The sequence below is a fragment of the Ambystoma mexicanum genome, chromosome 2q (genome assembly GCF_040938575.1).
Source record: "Ambystoma mexicanum isolate Mex_15411 chromosome 2q, UKY_AmexF1_1, whole genome shotgun sequence".
Taxonomy (NCBI): Eukaryota; Metazoa; Chordata; class Amphibia; order Caudata; family Ambystomatidae; genus Ambystoma; species Ambystoma mexicanum.
Genome location: NC_090924.1, coordinates 1,425,656,130 through 1,425,676,423, shown reverse-complemented (window position 1 = coordinate 1,425,676,423; position 20,294 = coordinate 1,425,656,130). Strand labels below are relative to the sequence as shown.

General features: G+C 46.5%; 1 protein-coding gene across 1 annotated transcript in view; it reads right to left on the bottom strand.

The window, feature by feature from the left end:
- Positions 1-20,294, bottom strand: part of LOC138568862 (exocyst complex component 1-like) — a 1,144,699-nt gene that overhangs the window by 202,579 nt on the left and 921,826 nt on the right. Inside the window, exon 13 of the mRNA XM_069646643.1 lies at positions 13,313-13,380. Within this exon, the coding sequence (XP_069502744.1) occupies positions 13,313-13,380 (68 nt within the window). The remainder of the gene's footprint in view (positions 1-13,312; positions 13,381-20,294) is intronic.

The window sequence follows — 20,294 nt, the reverse complement described above, 5'->3', positions numbered from 1 at the left end:
TATAGCTTAGGTTCAATCCTTCCTAGCCAATCGTACAGTGAGAGTATTTTCAACTTCAGACTCCGCAGACCCAATCCATATCACCTGTGGTGTTCCACAGGAATCATGTGTCTCACCGACTATGTATAATATCTTTACCAAGCCACTCTTTCACAAATTGGACAGACTGAGTATCACCTACACAAATTATGCAGACGATACCCAGATCCTGATACCCCTTTCGGGCAATTTTGATATGGAAACGGCCTTGGTAAACAAGATATACCTCATCATTCAGGCATGGATGGCATCACATGGACTCTGCCTGAACGAAGACAAAACAGAGATCCTGATTCTGGGCCCCACCTATACCTCATTTAATATTGATGGCAATATAATTAAAACAGTAACTGAGGTAAAAACAGTAGGTTTCTACCTCGACTCCACATTATAACTAAAAAAACAAGCTAGTGCCATGGCATCCTCAATGGCCTATACTTGCAAACTTATTAGGGTTTGCAGACCCTTCCTCTCCAAAATTAGCTGTATAACACTCGCTAATGCTCTAATAATACAAAATAATGCCCTTAGAGTAGCCTTGAACATATCCAGCAGAGAGCACATCTCTAACATCAGAAGAGACCAGCACTGGCTAAAAATTAGTGATAGGATCCTCTTCAAAACTGCATCCCTTACCTTTAAATGTCTGAACAACATGGCACCCCCTATCTTGCTGACAAATGATTAGAAAAACATCAACCCGCCCCACGAGATCATCCATCTCCCAGTGCCTAGAAGTCTCCAGATTTACACTTTCTAAATCTGGTGAAGCCACTTTCCCAGTGAAAGCGGCTCTATCCTGGAATGCTCTCCCCCCAGCCTTCAGAACTGAACAGCCCTACACCAGATTCAGGCGTAACATGATAAATTGGCTTCGAGCTAATGACAACTAATATTTGCCTGCTTGTTCTTCTGACCTGAGCCACGTGTATTTCCTCAGACTTCTGTTGAAAAATATGACTGTATCTAACACTGCACTTGTTCCCCGTATATTACCTTGTTCCCATTATGCTCCCTAATTTGTCATTATTGTACATTTACTGTGTTGTAACTAAGCTGAAAGTATACTTGTAACTGCTGTGCCCACCTAACTAAGGGTTTGGTGCGCATTACCAAATAAACAAATAAACAAGGATATAACAAAGCCGAAATACACACTGTGAACACCGATGTAGTAGTTCTCATCATCACATCTGCACACAGTTTGAACATTGAGGAACTATGGGTTGCATTTGGTGTCAGGATGAACTTCTGGTTCTTTGCTGCTCATGAGTTATCAAGAGCTTTGGGTCCCGGTCGTTGTACTGCCTTACCGATGTTTCACCTAATAACTGGGTGCAACACTGTGTCCTTTTTTGGAGGAAGAGGCAAGAGGACTGCATGGGACGCCTGAAATGTATACAGAGATGTCACCTCAGCTTTGTGTGGATTGGCTGACAGGTCTAGTCAGCAGGCACCACGTGGGTCCTTTGTGTCCTTAGAAATCCGATCGGACCTCCTTAGTTCTTTGTTCAGGTGAGTCGTGACCCGATTCTTAAATAAACTGATAATCTGTTTTGGGGCATTGCACTCGCGAGTACAATTATTGACCAGGTAACACCAGTAATCTGACATGCCTGAGAAATTGTCTGCCTGCTTCAGGGCATTATTCCGCAGTGAAAGACAATCTTTGGAATTTGGCCAACCGGCGCCAATGGAGGGGTCGCCGGCGTGTACTATGTACTGTAAGCACGGCATTGGTAGTATAGTGTTTAATGATATTTGGCACAGACAAACTAGACCTGCTTCAGACCAACCAATGGTAGTTTTGAAATTCCTCGTATAGAATACTTGGAGTCTATATTATTAAAGAAAAAGGCTAGACCTGCAGCATTTGATGTATTACAGAATTGGAAGAAAGAAGCTATGCAGCAACTTAAAAGTAGGGAGAAACATGCGTGCCGTCATATGTCCAACGCCGAAAAAGCATTGTTGTACGATCAAAATAAACAGTCTGAGTCAGTTAGGAGTATGGATAGGGCTTTTTCACTGGGTATCCAGAAAATCTATCCGTCTAAAGACTTTCATGTGTCTAATGAGCTAATTGATAAACTTCTAAATGAACGAAGGTCTGGTGCCACTGCGCCACCTCCGTATGTACCTATCCCTGCTGTTTTTCCTCTTCCTGCTGCCGTTCCTCCTCCTGTAGTTGTTCCTGCTACTCGTATCGTTCCTCTTGTTGTTCCTCTACCTCCGGCTGTTGTTCCTCCTCGAATTTGCACAAAGGATGCGATTAGGTGGATTTCAGATATGTCGATATCGCCCGTAGAAGTATATGACACGTATAGTCAGTAGATGCCAGAAATGCAGAGGAAAGTGATACAGGTAATGGTAGAATACCTGCAGGATGAATGCATAAAAAGAAAGATTTGTTGTCCCGCAGAATTATTGAATATCTACAAGAGAGCTTTTTCGTCTAACACTCCTTCAGCTGCTTTAGTGCTCGATGTAGCTATGCTGCTCAGTAAGCGTTCAGAGTTTCCTATCTCTCAGTTGCCTATGAGAGAGGTTCCGCCGACATTTGTCCCAAAAGTTGAGATTCCAGTGTATCCTACAACAGGAAGGTTACTGCTGGTCCCAAACAATGGTCACATCACCACAGCTTCCATCACCAAGTGGAAGAGGAAGGATGAAAGTGGATGGGAAATATCCTGGACAACCCTACTAGAGGCTATGCAAGCTTGCAGGGAACTCTTACGATGTGGGTGCAAGAAAGGCTGCACGCTACAGTGCAAGTGGAGAAAGGCTGTCCTATAGTGTACTGCTCTTTGTACTTGTGGCACTCTTTGTACTGACTGAAATAAGGGGGTCAGTGGTTTATTACCAATAATCTGTTTGATGAAAAGTATGAATATTTATTTATTTTATTGTTCATTTATAACATGCTTAATACCAGATTTGTGGTTTCTAAGCACGGGATCGGGATTCGAACCTGTGTGGCGCTGCGTTGTCTTGCTGCCAAGACAAATGCATTTCACCTGGGATATCCTTCCTCACCAATATTCATTCAACAATGAACAATAACATAAAAATCTGTAATATAAGACACTGTGTTTGCATACATAAACATCAGTCAATAATTGTAAATGGTTTTGTTGTTCTTCCCTTGACTGAATTAATGAATGTATATATTCAGCTATAAATAATGAAATATTAGGCTTCATTAATACTTCTAAAGTGTACAATAGGCATTGCATGACCACAATAAATTACTGAACCATAAATATCTACAATAATTATGATACTTATATGACGACTAGTGGCCATTTCATAAGAAGGGCTGCCAAGTTTGTTACAGGAAAAATCTGAGATGGATGCATAGCCAACCAAGGTCAATAGGGCGTTGTCTAAAAGTGTGTCAAAATTCATGGTTCTATCATCAAAGGCACGGGAGTAGTTTCTTACCTGTAACTCCATTTCTCCAGCATTGGTATCTTTCATGGATTCACATGCTTAGAATATTCCCCGTCGTCAGACTGGGAACCCTCGGTACACATATATATAGTCATTTCCAATAGGAAAAACTTCTGCCCTATCCCCGTCTGCGTCCTCTACGGGGCCGCCCACGTACGCCCCGTTGGACGTGATGGTATATAAGCCCCGCCCCCGCGGGTCCCTTCAGATTTCGACCCCTCCAAAATAACGGGGGGAAAACTTGCTTACATACCAATCTTCCACATTGCAGTCCGGGGAGGCCGGAGGGCGCATGTGAATCCATGAAAGATACCAATGCTGGAGAAATGGAGTTACAGGTAAGAAACTACTCCCTTCTCCAGCATTGGATCTTTCATGGATTCACATGCTCAGAATAGATTGTAAAGCAGTAACATCAAGAAGGAGGTGAGAGTGCAATGTAACTTACATTCGTAGAGACACCCCCAAACACTACCGTTTACACCATGTATGTAAGCAACAACTTATTATACTGATACGAAACGGATTTTCGCCATACAATGCTATGTCATATGACTCAGTATGCACCCCTTGCGCACATATCTACCCAACCACTTATGTTTAGGTCAATAAACTATGCACATTCGTGTATACACTCTGAAAAACCAGCTGAGGCCAAATAATAATAGGCAGCATTCTACTTGAAACTTTGGCTTACCTCATTGGAAAAGGTGGCGAAGCACTGCCCTTCCCATTTGTACCTCATCCGCGTGCTGCTTTTCCAGGCAGTAGTGGCGCGTAAACGTGTGCGGAACAGACCATGCCGCCGCCTGGCAGATGTCCGTCAGCGGAATTCCTGCCCATAGAGCCACGGAGGAAGATGTCGATCTCGTGGAATGGGCTCTGGGACGATGTAGTAGAGGTCTCCCAGCCTTGGAATGACACAGGGTAATCGCCGAGGAGACCCAGCGAGCCAGACCTTGTTTGGAGATAGCCTTACCCCTAGCCGAGGGGCCGTAGGCGACGAATAGCTGTCTGGTGGTTCTGATATCTTGCGTTTTTTGTAGGTAAAATTTTAGTGCCCTTTTGACGTCCAGAGTGTGAAGAGCCTTCTCCGCCGTCGACGAAGGAGATGCAAAGAAAGTAGGGAGTACCAGGGTCGAGTGCTTATGATAGACCGACGGTACTTTTGGGATGAATGAAGGGTTAGTTGATAAAATAACTTTGTCCTTAAAGAACCTCAGATATGGAGGGTCTATGACCAGTGCCTGTAGTTCCGACATTCTTCTAGCCGAAGTGATGGCAACTAGGAACGCGAGTTTCCAAGATAGAAATTGTAGAGATGAAGAGGACATTGGCTCAAAGGGAGGCTTCATTAAGGCAGCTAGAACCGTGTTCAGACTCCACGACGGTGGGAACCGTTTTTCCGGAGGGAAGGTTCTAAACAGACCCTTCATGAAATGCTTCACTAGCCTGTCACTGAATAGTGGAGGGGACTGTCTTCTTCTGGTAAATCTCGAAACAGCCGCCAGGTGTACTTTGATTGACGATGATGACAGTCCGCTTTCCGCAAGATGAAGAAGATACGGGAGGATTTGCTCCGGAGTTACTTCCAAAGGTTGTATATTCTGTTGTGTTTGACACCATATGCAGAACCTTTTCCATTTGCTTACATATGATTTGTTAGTGGACGGGGCTCTGGCCGCCTGCAGAATCCTTCGGCAATCAGTCGAGACTTTTAGGTTCCCGAACTCCGAGAAGTCAGGAGCCATGCAGTTAAGTTCAGGCTGTCCGGATTGTGGTGCCACACGGTCCCCTCGTCCCTGGACAGGAGGTTCGGTACTTTCCTGAATGGTATCGGCTGATCCAGCGACAGATGAAGGAGGTCTGAGAACCATGGTTGCCTAGGCCAGCGCGGGGCCACTAGGATGACCCGGCAATTGTACCTGTGGATCCCCTGGATCGTCCTCCGTATGAGGGGAAATGGAGGGAAGGCGTAGAGGAACTTGCCTGTCCACGGAAACGAGAACGCTTCCCCCAGGGAGTCTGTTTGGGGCCATCTGCTCGCGAACTGAGCACATTTCCGGTTTCTTTCCGTGGCGAAGAGATCGATCGACGGGGTCCCCCATCTTTCGAAGATTTCCCCGAGTTGAGTGGAGTCCAGCTCCCACTCGTGTATTTGTGACATAGTCCTGCTCAGGGAATCGGCCTGTAAGTTCTTCGCTCCCGGTAGGTGGTATGCCACTAGGGAGATGTGGTGTTTTAAAGCCCAATGCCAGATCTTTTGAGCTTCCTTCGAGAGGGTCCTGGATCTGGTGCCACCCTGTTTTATCAGGTAGAACATAGCTGTCGTATTGTCCGTGAGCACTCTTACTTTTGACCCCTTGATGTGTGGGAGGAAAGATTTCAGGGCCCATCTCACCGCCCTTAGCTCCAGGACGTTGATATGTAGGCGAGAATCGGTCGACGACCACCTGCCTTGGGTTTGGTGACGTGACATGTGTGCTCCCCAGCCCGACAGAGAGGCGTCTGTAATGATGGTGTTCTGAAATTCCGGCTCCTGCAAGGGGACCCCTCTGTCCAGGTTGCGCGCCACTTTCCACCATCGGATGGCTTTGATAACTCGTTCGTCGTCGACTATTATCTTGTCCGACCAGCGGCCTGTGGCCTGCTTCCATCTGTCTGATAGGAACTCCTGTAGAGGTCTCATGAACAACCGGCAGTTCGCGACTAGGTGGATGCACGATGCCATGGAGCCGAGGAGAGCCGCATATTTTCTTACTGACAACCTTCTCTGTAAACGAAGTTGGCTTGTCAGGTGTTTGATTTTCAACAACCTTTCCAGGGATGGTTTCACTAGTCCCGTGTGGGTGTCGAATTGAGCACCTAGGAACTTCAAGCTCTTCGAGGGCTTTAGTGAAGACTTTTCGTAGTTCACTGCAAATCCCAGACGCTGTAGCAGTCGCAAGGTGGTCAATAGGCTGTCGTTGGTCGACGCTGGGGAGGATCCCCTCACGAGCCAGTCGTCGAAGTACGGGTAAACGTGATGCCCTTCCTTCCGCAGCCAGGCTGCTACGGGTGCTAGGCACTTTGTAAAGGTTCTTGGGGAGGACTTCAGGCCGAAAGGGAGCACAGTAAATTGGTAGTGTGTTTGGCCGACTAGGAACCTCAGGAACCTCCTGTGGTGAGTGCGCACCGGAATGTGAAAATACGCATCTTGGAGGTCCAGAGACGCTAGGAAATCGTTCTTTTGGACCGATCTGATTACCTCCTGTAGAGTAAGCATCTTGAACTTTTGACTCAGCAGGGTTTTGTTGAGGTCCCGTAGGTCGAGGATGGGGCGCCACTTCCCGTTTGGTTTCTTTACTACGAAGCAGCGTGAGTAAACCCCTAAGCCTCTCTGTGAAGCAGGGACTAACTCGATGGCGCCTTTTTTTAGCATGAGCGCAACCTCTCGACGCAAGACGCTTAGGTGTGGTTGAGACAGGCGTATCGGTGGACGTCTTGGAGGTCTGGATTTGAATCTTAGGGAATGTCCCAGTCTCACCGTGTCCAGAACCCACCGATCTGTCGTAATTGACTCCCATTCCTCGACGCAACTTGACACTCTCCCTCCTAGAACGTCATTGTTGATCTTTTTGTTTTCCCGTCGACGACGAGTAGGTGGGACGTCTCTTAGAGGCCTGGAAATTTCTGCGTCGGGTCGAGGACTGTGAGGCGCGTTTATAGCCTTGGGACGGATATGAAGACCTCCCGAATGCTCTATCCCTGGATCCCGCAAATCGTGCGTTTCCCGTAGCTCCTCTAAAGGGGCGAAAGGAACGAAAGGACTTACCGCTTTGGAGAGAGCCCAGCGAGCGCGCCGTCTCAGAGTCCTCCTTCATTCCTTTCAAGGCCTCATCCACCTTTTCGCCAAACAGGTGGTCACCTTCGAAAGGCATGTCGACGACCTTATATTGCACCTCGGGTCTAAAGTTGGTGCACTTAAGCCAGGCCTGGCGTCGTAGAACCACTCCATTGTTAATTTGTTTGAACCCCGAGTCTGCCAGGTCCACCGCTATATTGATAGCATGGTTCGAGGCTTCTTCTCCTTCACGAACCAGGGACATAGCTGATTTTCTGTGTTCTTCGGGGAGGTGGTCCAAAATGGGTGCCAGTCTGTGCCACATCTCCCTGTCATACCTGGCCATGATTGCCAGGGAGTTCGCTGCTTTCACTGTTGACGCTCCCACTGACAGGATCTTCTTACCGAAAGCGTCTTGGCGTCTAGCTTCGGAGTCCGGCGGGGTAGAGCACTTATGCTGGGCCTTTGCCTTTCTCGTCGCCGCCGCCGATACCACCGAGTCCGGCGTGGGTTGCGCAGAGAGGCATTTTGGCGTCGAATCTGGAACTTTAAATTTTTTCTCTACGCGGCCTTTGACCGCAGGTTCCGAGAATGGATGCCGCATGGTTTGGACGCCCTCTTTCCATACGTGGTCCAGTATCGGAATCGAAAAAACGGAACGCCTATTCTTGCCCATGTGGTCAAAGAGGAAGCAGTCCTTCTTTTCTTCTTGTTGGGTCAAACCGAACTCCTTGCAGGCTTTTTCCATCATGGAATGGAAGGCCCCTATGTCATCCGGTGGAGATGGGTGAATGGGACTTTTCGGAGGATCCACCTCCACATCTGAAACCCATGACGGGTCTCTCGACGGCGAGAGGGAGATATCAGAAGCTGACCCCTGTTCAGAGAGGGAGTCCGAGAGCTCACCTTCTTCCTGGACTGTTGGCGCAGTTGGGCCCACGGCCGATCTAGTCGGGCGGTGTGAAGGTCCGGGCTCGTCGACGAGGGGAGTCGTCGGAACAGGCGGGAGCCTTTCGTCCAGGGACTTCAAGAGCGAGTGTAAGGAGGAAAGTACCTCCATGGAGAGAGTAGCCTGGGCGTTTGGAGGCTGGGTGAAAACTTGAGAGCAGGTTGCACCAGAAGGAAATCTGGGCCGTAGCCCCAGGTCTTCCGGGCTCACTATTCTGAAGCCGTCGTCTTCTTTGGAGGCGATCGAAACTGGCTGTTCTTGTAGCAGCGTGTCGGGTAGCCCCATGTCGAACGTTTCTGGCCTCCAGGCCTGGAACTCCGTCGACGAGGGAATCGCCGTCAACGATGAGCCCGTTTGAAAGGCGGGGGACTGTGACGGAGTGGGCACTTGGATCGTCGCCGTCGTCGTCGTCGACGGAGGGCCTGCAGGTGGCTTAGGCGGTCCCGCCTTCGCGGAGCTCTCCCTGTGTTTATCCGCCTCTCTACTCGTAGCTGATCTTTTCTGATCGCTCGAGGAGGATTTTGGCCTGTCCTTGTCTTTCTTCGACGAAGAAGAAGAGGAAGATGATTTCTTCGTCGATTCTTTCGATGAGGCCTTAGAGGAATGACTTCGAGGCACGTCCTTCCCCGTAGGTCGTGATTTTTTGGCCGGAGGTTCCGACGGATGTGAGCGTCGGGAGGCTTCTGATGTTTTCGCTGAGGCGATACTGCGCACCGATCCTACCTCCGACTGAGGGTACGCTCCAGCGCCGTCGTTCAGCCACGAGACCAGTCGCCGATTCCGGTCCTTCAGGGTTTTTTGGGAAAAACCCTTGCAGATATCACATTGGTCCGCCGAGTGGTGGGGGTGAAGGCAGTAGATGCAGTCAAGATGGCCATCCCCTTCATAAACCTTCTTTAGACCGCACGTGGCACACGGGCGGAAAAGAGGCTTACCCGACATTATTGCCAGACTAACTAACAAAACTCGTAGGAGTTGGAAGCGGACCAAACAGACCAACTCGCAGGAGTTAGAAACAATCGATAAGTATTTGAAGAAAATACACGAGGAGATCCCACTATCTTTGGAGACGGTTGAAATCTGAAGGGACCCGCGGGGGCGGGGCTTATATACCATCACGTCCAACGGGGCGTACGTGGGCGGCCCCGTAGAGGACGCAGACGGGGATAGGGCAGAAGTTTTTCCTATTGGAAATGACTATATATATGTGTACCGAGGGTTCCCAGTCTGACGACGGGGAATATTCTAAGCATGTGAATCCATGAAAGATCCAATGCTGGAGAAACTTATTTCACCTGTCTGCAGTACTACTTGGAAGTTTGCCAAATAGTCTTCTTTTAATATAGCTCTTTGTTTGTGTCCGGGCTCAACAGATTCACCTCATCAAACGTAGATCAATAATTCACTCCTGCCTTTCTGATTGAAAATGAGTGTCTTTGAGGATGTTTGTCGCCTAAGAGTTGCACCTTTGGCCATAGCCCTATCAACTCTGTCCAGCGGCTGCTATGAGGCCTCCATGAGGTGTTGCGTTCCCTGGCAAGCCTCTGCCAATCCTGAGTTGAATATCAGGTGGGAGAAAACAATCGTAGTCACCCAACTCTTTCCAGAACTTGAGGTTAGCCGCTGCCATAACTTCTTCAACATCGGCCTGCCTAAAGCTAAGGGCGCGGTGTTGATAGACTTTCTACGCTGCATTATGTAGAGGGTGGTCCTCCCACATCAGATGATTCTGTGAGGAAGAAGGAGATGCTGTCTGACTGCCAAAGACAGACGCGGCGACTGTTAAACGGGAAATCATATTGTGCCTCCTTCTGTAATATATATGGGCCTAAGCCCAGTCGCTCTGCAAAGAAAACCGTGTTTCAAATGTGCCTATATTGGATCGACTTCGCTGCCATTTTGGGAATCATCCGCCATTTTGATTTCGGTTCAAATATAACTCTGTATTCTAAAATGGTGGACTGTGTTTCCAACTAGTAACCGAGCCTTCCCGAAACTTGCACTTTAGTTAATGTTAAAAAAAAGTTAATGAGACCTTCTCCCTTGCCTGACTTGTGGTCTAAGCATTGTCTGCAGCAATAAGCCTGATCCACGGATATACATCGACACAATGTAATGCAAACATCAAACGTGGGCACTGGCTGAACTGCATTGTGAGGGACATGGGCTAAGGCTCACTGCTAAACCAGGGAATACACTGTTGCCATTGTGACTTATTTGTATGTAAACTAAATGTAATCCGTGTGCATACCGTCGTACAAGCCGTAAGTGAACTCGGCACGAACTCTAGACCATGGATTATTAACTTGCAGGGGGGCTGGACATTATCACTGAAACTGTATAAATGCCAGAAATGCAGAGGAAAGTGATACAGGTAATGGTAGAATACCTGCAGGATGAATGCATAAAAAGTAAGATTTGTTGTCCCGCAGAATTATTGAATATCTACAAGAGAGCTTTTTCGTCTAACACTCCTTCAGCTGCTTTAGTGCTCGATGTAGCTATGCTGCTCAGTAAGCGTTCAGAGTTTCCTATCTCTCAGTTGCCTATGAGAGAGGTTCCGCTGACATTTGTCCCAAAAGTTGAGATTCCAGTGTATCCTACAACAGGCAGGTTACTGCTGGTCCCAAACAATGGTCACATCACCACAGCTTCCATCACCAAGTGGAAGAGGAAGGATGAAAGTGGATGGGAAATATCCTGGACAACCCTACTAGAGGCTATGCAAGCTTAAGTGCAAGCCGTAAGTGAACTCGGCACGAACTCTAGACCATGGATTATTAACTTGCAGAGGGGCTGGACATTGTTTCTGAAACTGTATAAATGTATGAATGTTCAGATGTCCAGTACCTCTCACTTCTCACACTGAAGGGCTGGTATTCACTGTGATGTACTGAGGGCCAGATAGCTATCTGATTTGTTTCTTTGTAAACTGCGCAGTAGTAATAAAGATCTGTGAATCTTTATAAGCCTGTGTTTGGTGTATTTCCTTTTGATGGTACTCCAAATTTCCTTGCTTTTACATGACCACTAGGAGTTAGCTGTGGGATGGCTCATTATGCACAACTTTGTACCTTATGTCGACCCTCTTTGCGACTGGTTGAACTAAAGCAGGTTTTTGCCAAATCTTAATGGCTTTCCTCACCATGTTAGGTTGAAGGTGTATGGCAGATCACTCTGTGGTTTTCCTCAATAGGACTGATAAAAGGACTTCTTGGTCAGTTTGTGGACTTTCTGGAAGTGGAATTCTCAAGTATTCCATAAGCCATTGTATCCTGTCATGGTATGCTTTAACCGACATGGGTGCTTTCTCAGTGTCTTCTGACATGCCATCATTGTCAATCGCTGTGCCATCATCTGGGGGACCAGGAGAAAGACGAGGCAGAGGAGGATCTTTTGGGAGTGAAGGAGGAACGGGCCACCATGGGTTGAGAGCCTGTGTCTCCCCCTGGCGGAGACATAGGTGCCTCTGCTGTCACTATCTGAGGAACTACTGGTTGGCTTTCAGGGTCCACTTGCCGAGGAGTGGGAACCAGCACCTCTTTCATGAAGGTCTTAAATTGTTGCCTCATGGATCCAGAGTACATTACCCCATGGAGTCTTCCTAAGAAACTGTCTCGAGAGATTAAGGCAAATTGCTAGTGGGCATGGAGAGCAGAGGAACAGGATAACACCTCACGCTGCGTGACCATTCTACCTGTGGCAAAAAGGGCAGGACCCAGATACACTGCATGATAGCAGAGGAAGAAGTCTGTTTGTGTCACTCAGTGTGTACTCCGATGTAACCAGAGATCTCTCACTGGTAGAATGGCCAGAAACTAGCCCACAGACCATGATAGCTGTGGTACGGTAAGCCATGGCTTGCCATGGGTTGTATAGGGCCTTTGGAACCATACATGCTGTGATGCACCCATGGGGTAATTGAGGAGTGGGGCCTATTGCTACTACTGGCCTCTTAAAGCCTCGGGTCTTTGCCGGGTTAGTGGAGCATCTGAGGCCTCGGACTGCAGTCTGGTATGAGGCAAAAAGCCCTCAGAAACAGTGTCCCTGGTAGAAGCCTTGTCAGGACTGAAGCCACCTTGGGCCGGTGCTGCCTACCAGACCCATTGCGGATGCTTGTCGATAGTGCCAGTGAAAGTGTCTTCAGAAACCTCTGGGTGTGCCTCAGTAATGCAGTGGCTAAATGTGGCAGGCCCTGAGGAAGTCCTCCTGCTTTGGTTAACCCCTGCAAGGGCTTAAGCTGGGCAGGGTGCCAAAGTAAACAGAGTTGTACTCACATAGTTCTTGAGGTGACCTATACAATTCATTAAAAAGAAGTCCTCACACAGCGCCAGTTGACTCCTGAGGGATTTCAAAGAAAGAGTAGTCCTTGAGGGCCCAGGCCTCCCTGCGATGAAGCAGGTCCAACCACTCTAAAGAAAGAGTGTGAGGGTCCGCAGCCGAGAACACCCTGTGTTAAACAGGCCTTACCCACCATAAAATGATAGGGAGCCAGGAGAGAAGCAGTAAAAAATAAGGTATAATAGGGAAGCAGAGAAAAGCAAAATGCAGAGAGGTCTGCATCTGACCGGTCCAGAGCAAAGAAACGGACTCAGGGGAAAGAGCGCGAGAGGTGGGATTATGGGCGTGGTAGCGCTACGCGCCTGCGGCCTGCTTCTGCGCTCTCTCTAAATTCTCAAAGGGGACCAGGGAAACTGAATGTGCCCATCTATGAGGTTCACATTGAGATGCCCTATTGTGCACTGGGTTACAACTTGTATTGGGGCAAAAAAAAAACAGGTTTTGAGAACATGACCCATTAAATCCTACAGTGCGTGTGACCTTGGCAACCCCCACTCAAACATGTCCTACACAGTTCGTGTAAGTGGTCTTTTAGAACGTATAACACACATTACTCGAGTATTACATTCTTATGAAGTCTTGTACACGAATCAGGTGAGAAACATATAAGGAAAGCAATGAGGAAACCAATGGGAAGTGCTTGTATGGGAGCGGTAAAACCTTTGAGAGGCCACTCCAGTTTCTGCATCTTTTTGACCATCACTTACTTGCTTTCCAGGAAAGGAGTGTCCTCTGAGACGGAGTATCTGACGTCACTCCTCTTCGGACTGGGGGACTGCAAGAAAAGCCACGGAGCAGAGGTTAGACAATGATGTTAAGCATTCCTTGCTTTCCCTTCCCCTGCAAACACAGTAAGGAAATGAAGTGGGAGTCACAGTGCACAAGCACAGGGCGTGTACAGGGTCCCAGGGTAGCATCAGTGATGCATGGGCGTGGGTCCCTGGGGTGGCATTAGCGTCGCTCAGGGTCAGAGGGACCCTAGGGGCATATGACCTCTGCACAGAGAGCGGATGTGTACGGCTCTGGGAAGGGAATCAGAGATGGACATGGAGGAAAGTCATGTGGGGTCCCTGAGTTGTGTGAAACTGATTTAACGGGCATCCTGTTAATCAGTTACACACAATCAGTTATGATGCACAGTTGCAGAATGTGTGGGGGAGGGGGACTTAAAAGAAATCAGTGATGCACAGGTACAGAAGGTGCGTGTTGGGGGAGGGGTCGCAAAAGAAATCAGTGGTGCATAGGTACAGAAAACGTGAGCACCAATTGGGTTATTTGTTTATTTTTATGTATTTGTAAATTACACATCACCAACTCAATTGCCTCTAGGGCTACAACCCCAAATCAAGCAAGAACATCAAGTGCCTGCCCTGAAGAGATGGGCGCGAGATAATATGAGAAGGGTAAGAAAGCAGCAGGAGAAAAGGGAAGGGGGCGTCTCGCTCCAGAGAGTGAGATGCCCGAAAAAGCAAGGAAATTGGCACATCGCATGGATATTGTAAAACACAAGAGTGTAACAGTTTTGATAAATTGTGAATGATGAGAAAGTTCTCAATGGCAGCGGGAGCAGGTCCCAGAGAGCGTGAGAAGAATGGAGCCGCCTCATCTCAGAGGACATGCTGGCCCAGGACACTTTGCTTTGTAGGGATTTAAGTCCAATTCTTTTGAAGCATTTGTAATTGGGAAAGAGAATTTGGCATCCAGTGGAAGATCCTGAGATGGGAAGACACACAATGGTGTTACGCCAGTATGATGAGCCGCCTTTTAGTAGGCATTTGCCATATTGGTACTACCTGGCCATAAGATGAGAACAGCTGGGAAATGGTGTGAGTACCTGATATAGGAATTCAGTGTCTGGCAAATGTCTCTCTAATACATACGCACGAGCCATAAAATGACAAAAACTGGGAAATGGTTTGAGTACCTGATATAGGAATTCAGTGTCTGGCAAATGTCTCTCTAATACCTACGCACGAGCCATAAAATGACAAAAACTGGGAAATGGTTTGAGTACCTGATATAGGAATTCAGTGTCTGGCAAATGTCTCTCTAATACCTACGCATCAGCCATAAGATGAGAACAGCTGGGGAATGGTGTGAGTACCTGATATATGAACTCAGTGTCTGGCAAATGTCTCTCTAATACCTACGCATCAGCCATAAGATGAGAACAGCTGGGAAATGGTGTGAGTACCTGATATATGAACTCAGTGTCTGGCAAATGTCTCTCTAATACCTACGCATGAGCCATAAAGTGACAGCAGCTGGGAAATGGTGTGAGCACCGGATATATGAACTCAGTGTCTGGCAAATGTCTCTCTAATACCTACGCATGAGTGATAATATGACAACAGCTGGGAAATGGTGTGAGTACCTGATATAAGAATTCAGTGCCTGGCAAATGTCTCTCTAATACCTACGCATGAGCCATAAAATGACACCAGCTGGAAAATGGTGTAAATTCCTGATATAGGAATTCAGTATCTGGCAAATGTCTCTCTAATACCTATGCATGAGGCATAAGATGACAGCTGGGAAATGGTGTGAGTACCTGATATAGGAATTCAGTGTCTGGCAAATGTCTCTCTAATACCTACGCATGAGCCATAAGATGACAACAGCTGGGAAATGGTGTGAGTACCTGATATATGAACTCAGGGTCTGGCAAATGTCTCCCTAATACCTACGCATGAGCCATAAGATGACAACAGCTGGGAAATGGTGTGAGTATCTGATATATGAACTCAGTGTCTGGCAAATGTCTCTCTAATACCTACGCATGAGCCATAAGATGACAACAGCTGGGAAATAGTGTGAGCACCTGATATATGAATTCAGTGTCTGGCAAATGTCTCTCTAATACCTACGCATGAGCCATAAAGTGACAGCAGCTGGGAAATGGTGTGAGCACCGGATATATGAACTCAGTGTCTGGCAAATGTCTCTCTAATACCTACGCATGAGTGATAATATGACAACAGCTGAGAAATGGCGTGAGTACCTGATATAAGAATTCAGTGCCTGGCAAATGTCTCTCTAATACCTACGCATGAGCCATAAAATGACACCAGCTGGAAAATGGTGTAAATTCCTGATATAGGAATTCTGTATCTGGCAAATGTCTCTCTAATACCTATGCATGAGGCATAAGATGACAGCTGGGAAATGGTGTGAGTACCTGATATAGGAATTCAGTGTCTGGCAAATGTCTCTCTAATACCTACGCATGAGCCATAAGATGACAACAGCTGGGAAATGGTGTGAGTACCTGATATATGAACTCAGGGTCTGGCAAATGTCTCCCTAATACCTATGCATGACCCACAAGATGACAACAGCTGGGAAATGGTGTGAGTACCTGATATAGGAATTCAGTGCCTGGCAAATGTCTATCTAATACCTACGCATCAGCCATAAGATGACAACAGCTGGGAAATGGTGTGAGTACCTGATATATGGACTCAGTGTCTGGCAAATGTCTCTCTAATACCTACGCATGAGCCATAAGATGACAACAGCTGGGAAATGGTGTGAGTATCTGATATATGAACTCAGTGTCTGGCAAATGTCTCTCTAATACCTACGCATGAGCCATAAGATGACAACAGCTGGGAAATGGTGTGAGCACCTGATATATGAATTCAGTGTCTGGCAAATGTCTCTCTAATACCTACGCATGAGCCATAAAGTGACAGCAGCTGGGAAATGGTGTGAGCACCGGATATATGAACTCAGTGTCTGGCAAATGTCTCTCTAATACCTACGCATGAGTGATAATATGACAACAGCTGGGAAATGGTGTGAGTACCTGATATAAGAATTCAGTGCCTGGCAAATGTCTCTCTAATACCTACGCATGAGCCATAAAATGACACCAGCTGGAAAATGGTGTAAATTCCTGATATAGGAATTCAGTATCTGGCAAATGTCTCTCTAATACCTATGCATGAGGCATAAGATGACAGCTGGGAAATGGTGTGAGTACCTGATATAGGAATTCAGTGTCTGGCAAATGTCTCTCTAATACCTACGCATGAGCCATAAGATGACAACAGCTGGGAAATGGTGTGAGTACCTGATATATGAACTCAGGGTCTGGCAAATGTCTATCTAATACCTATGCTTGAGCCATAAGATGACAAAAGCAGGGAAATGGTGTGAGTACCTGATATATGAACTCAGTGTCTGGCAAATGTCTCTCTAATACCTACGCATGAGCCATAAAATGACAACAGCTGGGAAATGGTGTGAGTACCTGATATATGAACTCAGTGTCTGGCAAATGTCTCCCTAATACCTATGCATGACCCACAAGATGACAACAGCTGGGAAATGGTGTGAGTACCTGATATAGGAATTCAGTGCCTGGCAAATGTCTATCTAATACCTACGCATCAGCCATAAAATGACAACAGCTGGGAAATGGTGTGAGTACCTGATATATGAACTCAGTGTCTGGCAAATGTCTCTCTAATATCTACGCATGAGCCATAAGATGACAACAGCTGGGAAATGGTGTGAGTATCTGATATATGAACTCAGTGTCTGGCAAATGTCTCTCTAATACCTACGCATGAGCCATAAGATGACAACAGCTGGGAAATGGTGTGAGCACCTGATATATGAATTCAGTGTCTGGCAAATGTCTCTCTAATACCTACGCATGAGCCATAAAGTGACAGCAGCTGGGAAATGGTGTGAGTACCGGATATATGAACTCAGTGTCTGGCAAATGTCTCTCTAATACCTACGCATGAGTGATAATATGACAACAGCTGGGAAATGGTGTGAGTACCTGATATAAGAATTCAGTGCCTGGCAAATGTCTCTCTAATACCTACGCATGAGCCATAAAATGACAGCTGGGAAATGGTGTGAGTACCTGATATATGAACTCAGTGTCTGGCAAATGTCTCTCTAATACCTACGCATGCGCCATAACATGACAACAGCTGGGAAATGGTGTGAGTACCTGATATAGGAATTTAGTGTCTGGCAAATGTCTCTCTAATATCTACGCATGTGCCATAAGATGACAACAGCTGGGAAATGGTGTGAGTACCTGATATTTGAACTCAGTGTCTGGCAAATGTCTCTCTAATATCTACGCATGACCCATAAGATGACAACAGCTGGGAAATGGTGTAAATTCCTGACATAGGAATTCAGTATCTGGCAAATGTCTCTCTAATACCTATGCATGAGGCATAAGATGACAGCTGGGAAATGGTGTGAGCACCTGATATTTGAACTCAGTGTCTGGCAAATGTCTCTCTAATACCTACGCATGCGCCATAAGATGACAACAGCTGGGAAATGGTGTGAGTACCTGATATAGGAATTCAGTGTCTGGCAAATGTCTCTCTAATACCTACGCATGAGCCATAAGATGACAACAGCTGGGAAATGGTGTGAGTACCTGATATATGAACTCAGTGTCTGGCAAATGTCTATCTAATACCTACGCTTGAGCCATAAGATGACAAAAGCAGGGAAATGGTGTGAGTACCTGATATATGAACTCAGTGTCTGGCAAATGTCTCTCTTATACCTACGCATGAGCCATAAGATGGCAACAGCTGGGAAATGGTGTGAGTACCTGATATATGAACTCAGTGTCTGGCAAATGTCTCCCTAATACCTATGCATGACCCACAAGATGACAACAGCTAGGAAATGGTGTGAGTACCTGATATAGGAATTCAGTGCCTGGCAAATGTCTATCTAATACCTACGCATCAGCCATAAGATGACAACAGCTGGGAAATGGTGTGAGTACCTGATATATGAACTCAGTGTCTGGCAAATGTCTCTCTAATACCTACGCATGAGCCATAAGATGACAACAGCTGGGAAATGGTGTGAGTATCTGATATATGAACTCAGTGTCTGGCAAATGTCTCTCTAATACCTAGGCATGAGCCATAAGATGACAGCTGGGAAATGGTGTGAGTACCTGATATATGAACTCAGTGTCTGGCAAATGTATCTCTAATACCTATGCATGAGCCATAAGATGACAGCTGGGAAATGGTGTGAGTACCTGATATATGAACTCAGTGTTTGGCAAATGTCTATCTAATACCTACGCATGAGCCATAAGATGACAACAGCAGGGAAATGGTGTGAGTACCTGATATAGGAATTCAGTGTCTGCCAAATGTCTCTCTAATACCTATGCATGAGCCATAAGATGACAGCTGGGAAATGGTGTGAGTACCTGGTATATGAACTCAGTGTCTGGCAAATGTCTCTCTAATACCTACGCATGAGTGATAAGATGACAACAGCTGGGAAATGGTGTGAGTACCTGATATAAGAATTCAGTGCCTGGCAAATGTCTCTCTAATACCTACGCATGAGCCATAAAATGACAGCTGGGAAATGGTGTGAGTACCTGATATATGAACTCATTTTTTGGCAAATGTCTATCTAATACCTACGCTTGAGCCATAAGATGATAAAAGCTGGGAAATGGTGTGAGTACCTGATATATGAACTCAGTGTCTGGCAAATGTCTCTCTAATATCTACGCATGTACCATAAGATGACAACAGATGGGAAATGGTGTGAGTACCTAATATAGGAATTCAGTGTCTGGCAAATGTCTCTCTAATACCTATGCATGAGCCATAAGATGACAGCTGGGAAATGGTGTGAGTACCTGATATATGAACTCAGTGTCTGGCAAATGTATCTCTAATACCTATGCATGAGCCATAAGATGACAGCTGGGAAATGGTGTGAGTACCTGATATATGAACTCAGTGTTTGGCAAATGTCTATCTAATACCTACGCATGAGCCATAAGATGACAACAGCAGGGAAATGGTGTGAGTACCTGATATAGGAATTCAGTGTCTGCCAAATGTCTCTCTAATACCTATGCATGAGCCATAAGATGACAGCTGGGAAATGGTGTGAGTACCTGGTATATGAACTCAGTGTCTGGCAAATGTCTCTCTAATACCTACGCATGAGCCATAAGATGACAACAGCTGGGAAATGGTGTGAGTACCTGATATAGGAATTCAGTGTCTCGCAAATGTCTCTCTAATACCTACGCATGAGCCATAAGATGACAGCTGGGAAATGGTGTGAGTACCTGGTATATGAACTCAGTGTCTGGCAAATGTCTCTCTAATACCTACGCATGAGCCATAAGATGACAACAGCTGGGAAATGGTGTGAGTACCTGATATAGGAATTCAGTGTCTGGCAAATGTCTCTCTAATACCTATGCATGAGCCATAAGATGACAGCTGTGGAATGGTGTGAGTACCTGATATATGAACTCAGTGTTTGGCAAATGTCTATCTAATACCTACGCATGAGCCATAAGATGACAACAGCTGGGAAATGGTGTGAGTACCTGATATAGGAATTCAGTATCTGGCAAATGTCTCTCTAATACCTACCCATGAGCCATAAAATGACAACAACTGGGAAATGGTGTGAGTACCTGATATATGAACTCAGTGTCTGGCAAATGTCTCTCTAATACCTACGCATGAGCCATAAGATGACAACAGCTGGGAAATGGTGTGGGTACCTGATATAGAAATGCAGTGTCTGGCAAATGTCTCTCTAATACCTACGCATGAGCCATAAAGTGACAACAGCTGGGAAATGGTGTGAGTACCGGATATATGAACTCAGTGTCTGGCAAATGTCTCTCTAATACCTACG